The 1,913-nt window shown below is 42.1% G+C and overlaps 1 protein-coding gene across 1 annotated transcript; it reads left to right on the top strand.

Annotated features, from left to right (window-relative positions):
* The first annotated feature begins 716 nt into the window (after window positions 1-716).
* On the top strand, window positions 717-1,640 carry Or2d3 (olfactory receptor family 2 subfamily D member 3). Its single transcript, NM_001001372.1, has one exon. It carries the CDS (start codon window positions 717-719, stop codon window positions 1,638-1,640), a length of 924 nt encoding a protein of 307 aa, NP_001001372.1.
* The last annotated feature ends 273 nt before the right edge of the window (window positions 1,641-1,913 follow it).

The following is a 1,913-nucleotide window of genomic DNA, read 5'->3' as shown; positions in this document are numbered from 1 at the left end:
ATAAAATACTAATCCCTTTATTATAACTATATATTTATTCCTTACTCTAAAGAGCAATTCTTGCTGGGTGGTGACAACTTATGCCTTTATTCCCAGCACCTGGAAAGTAGAGGCAGGTAAATCTTTGTGTTCAAAACCAATCTGATCTACAGAATAAGTCCTAGGACAACCAAGACTGGCTAAGAAAGAGAGAAAGAGAAAGAAAGAAAGAAAGAAAGAAAGAAAGAAAGAAAGAAAGAAAGAAAGCAAAAGTAAAAAGAAGTAAAAAACAAAGCAAACAAAAAGAATGATATTTTTAGAATTATTTTGCTAGTAATGAAAATTACAGGCTTCATAAAGATTATGAACATTTCTCAGTGTAAACATAACTAGTTAAGATTACCATGTTTGCTCTCCAGATTTACATAAAGATGGTGTGCTCTGAGCAGCCCAGCCCTCTTGGCTCACTGGGAGGAGCAATTGAGGGTTGGTGATGGAACATACTCAGAATCCTTTTTACACTAAAAGATGCAAAGGGAAAAGAAAAAAATAAAAACTGTTTTTTCTGTTGTCAGACCACACAGCCCAAGAGAAAGCCCAGTCTTTCGCAACATGGAAATAGTTTTATAGAACTGAATGGTCCAATTTTGAATAATAAAATAACCAATTAGGTAAATGTTCTGACACAACTGGTGTTTCTTTCCTTGATACTCTTCTACAGATATAAACAACCATTCATGGGTGAAGAGAACGGAACTTCTGTGACAGAATTCATCTTCCTGGGCCTCTCACAGGATCCACAGACCCAAGTCCTGCTCTTCTTCCTCTTCCTCCTCATCTACCTGCTCACTGTGCTGGGAAACCTGCTGATCGTCGTGCTCATCCACTCAGACCCCAGACTCCACACCCCCATGTACTTTTTCCTTAGAAACCTGTCCTTTGCTGATCTCTGCTTCTCTACTACCACAGTGCCCCAGGTGCTTGTGCACTTCCTGGTGAAGAGGAAGACCATTTCTTTTGCTGGATGCTCCACACAGATAGTCGTGTTGCTTCTGGTAGGATGCACAGAGTGTGCGCTGCTAGCAGTGATGTCCTATGACCGCTATGTGGCTGTCTGCAAGCCTCTGCACTACTCCACCATCATGACACACTGGGTATGTGTCCAGCTGGCTGCAGGGTCCTGGGCCAGTGGTGCGTTTGTGTCCTTGGTGGATACCACATTCACATTGCGTCTTCCTTACCGAGGAAATAATGTCATTAACCACTTTTTCTGTGAGCCTCCTGCCCTCCTGAAGCTGGCTTCAGCAGATACCTACAGCACAGAAATGGCCATCTTTGCAATGGGCGTGGTAATCCTCCTAGCACCTGTCTCCCTCATCCTCACCTCCTACTGGAACATTGTCTCTACTGTGATCCAGATGCAGTCAGGGGAGGGTAGGCTCAAGGTCTTCTCTACCTGTGGCTCCCACCTCATTGTCGTTGTTCTCTTCTATGGCTCAGCAATATTTGCCTACATGAGGCCCAACTCCAAGATAATGAATGAAAAGGATAAAATGATTTCAGTGTTCTACTCAGCAGTGACCCCGATGCTGAACCCCATTATTTACAGCCTGAGAAACAAGGATGTCAAGGGGGCTCTCAGGAGGATAACTTTAAGATAGTTCCAAGGCATGGGATTTGAATCCAGTTACCACTGCAGAATATAGAATAAGAGATTGCTAAGTGTTTCCATGTAATCCACTTTCAATTTTGTGTGTGTGTGTGTGTGTGTGTGTGTGTGTCTGTGTGTGTGTGTGTGTGTAGTCCTTATTCAACTACGTCAATAAATTTCACAGTAGATGGTTAGACCTAAGGAGAAAAAAAATCAAATGTAATAAAAAAATGAGAAGGAAACATAAAGGATAGAGTGTGTAAGCAAACAATAAAGGGTGAAT

The sequence above is a fragment of the Rattus norvegicus genome, chromosome 1, assembly GCF_036323735.1.
Source record: "Rattus norvegicus strain BN/NHsdMcwi chromosome 1, GRCr8, whole genome shotgun sequence".
NCBI classification, from domain to species: Eukaryota; Metazoa; Chordata; class Mammalia; order Rodentia; family Muridae; genus Rattus; species Rattus norvegicus.
This window is presented reverse-complemented; position numbering and strand designations above follow the sequence as displayed.

Coding starts and splice junctions, on each gene's coding strand:
- Or2d3 (NM_001001372.1), top strand. CDS start 717: ATGGGTGAAGAGAACGGAACTTCTGTGACAGAATTCATCTTCCTGGGC.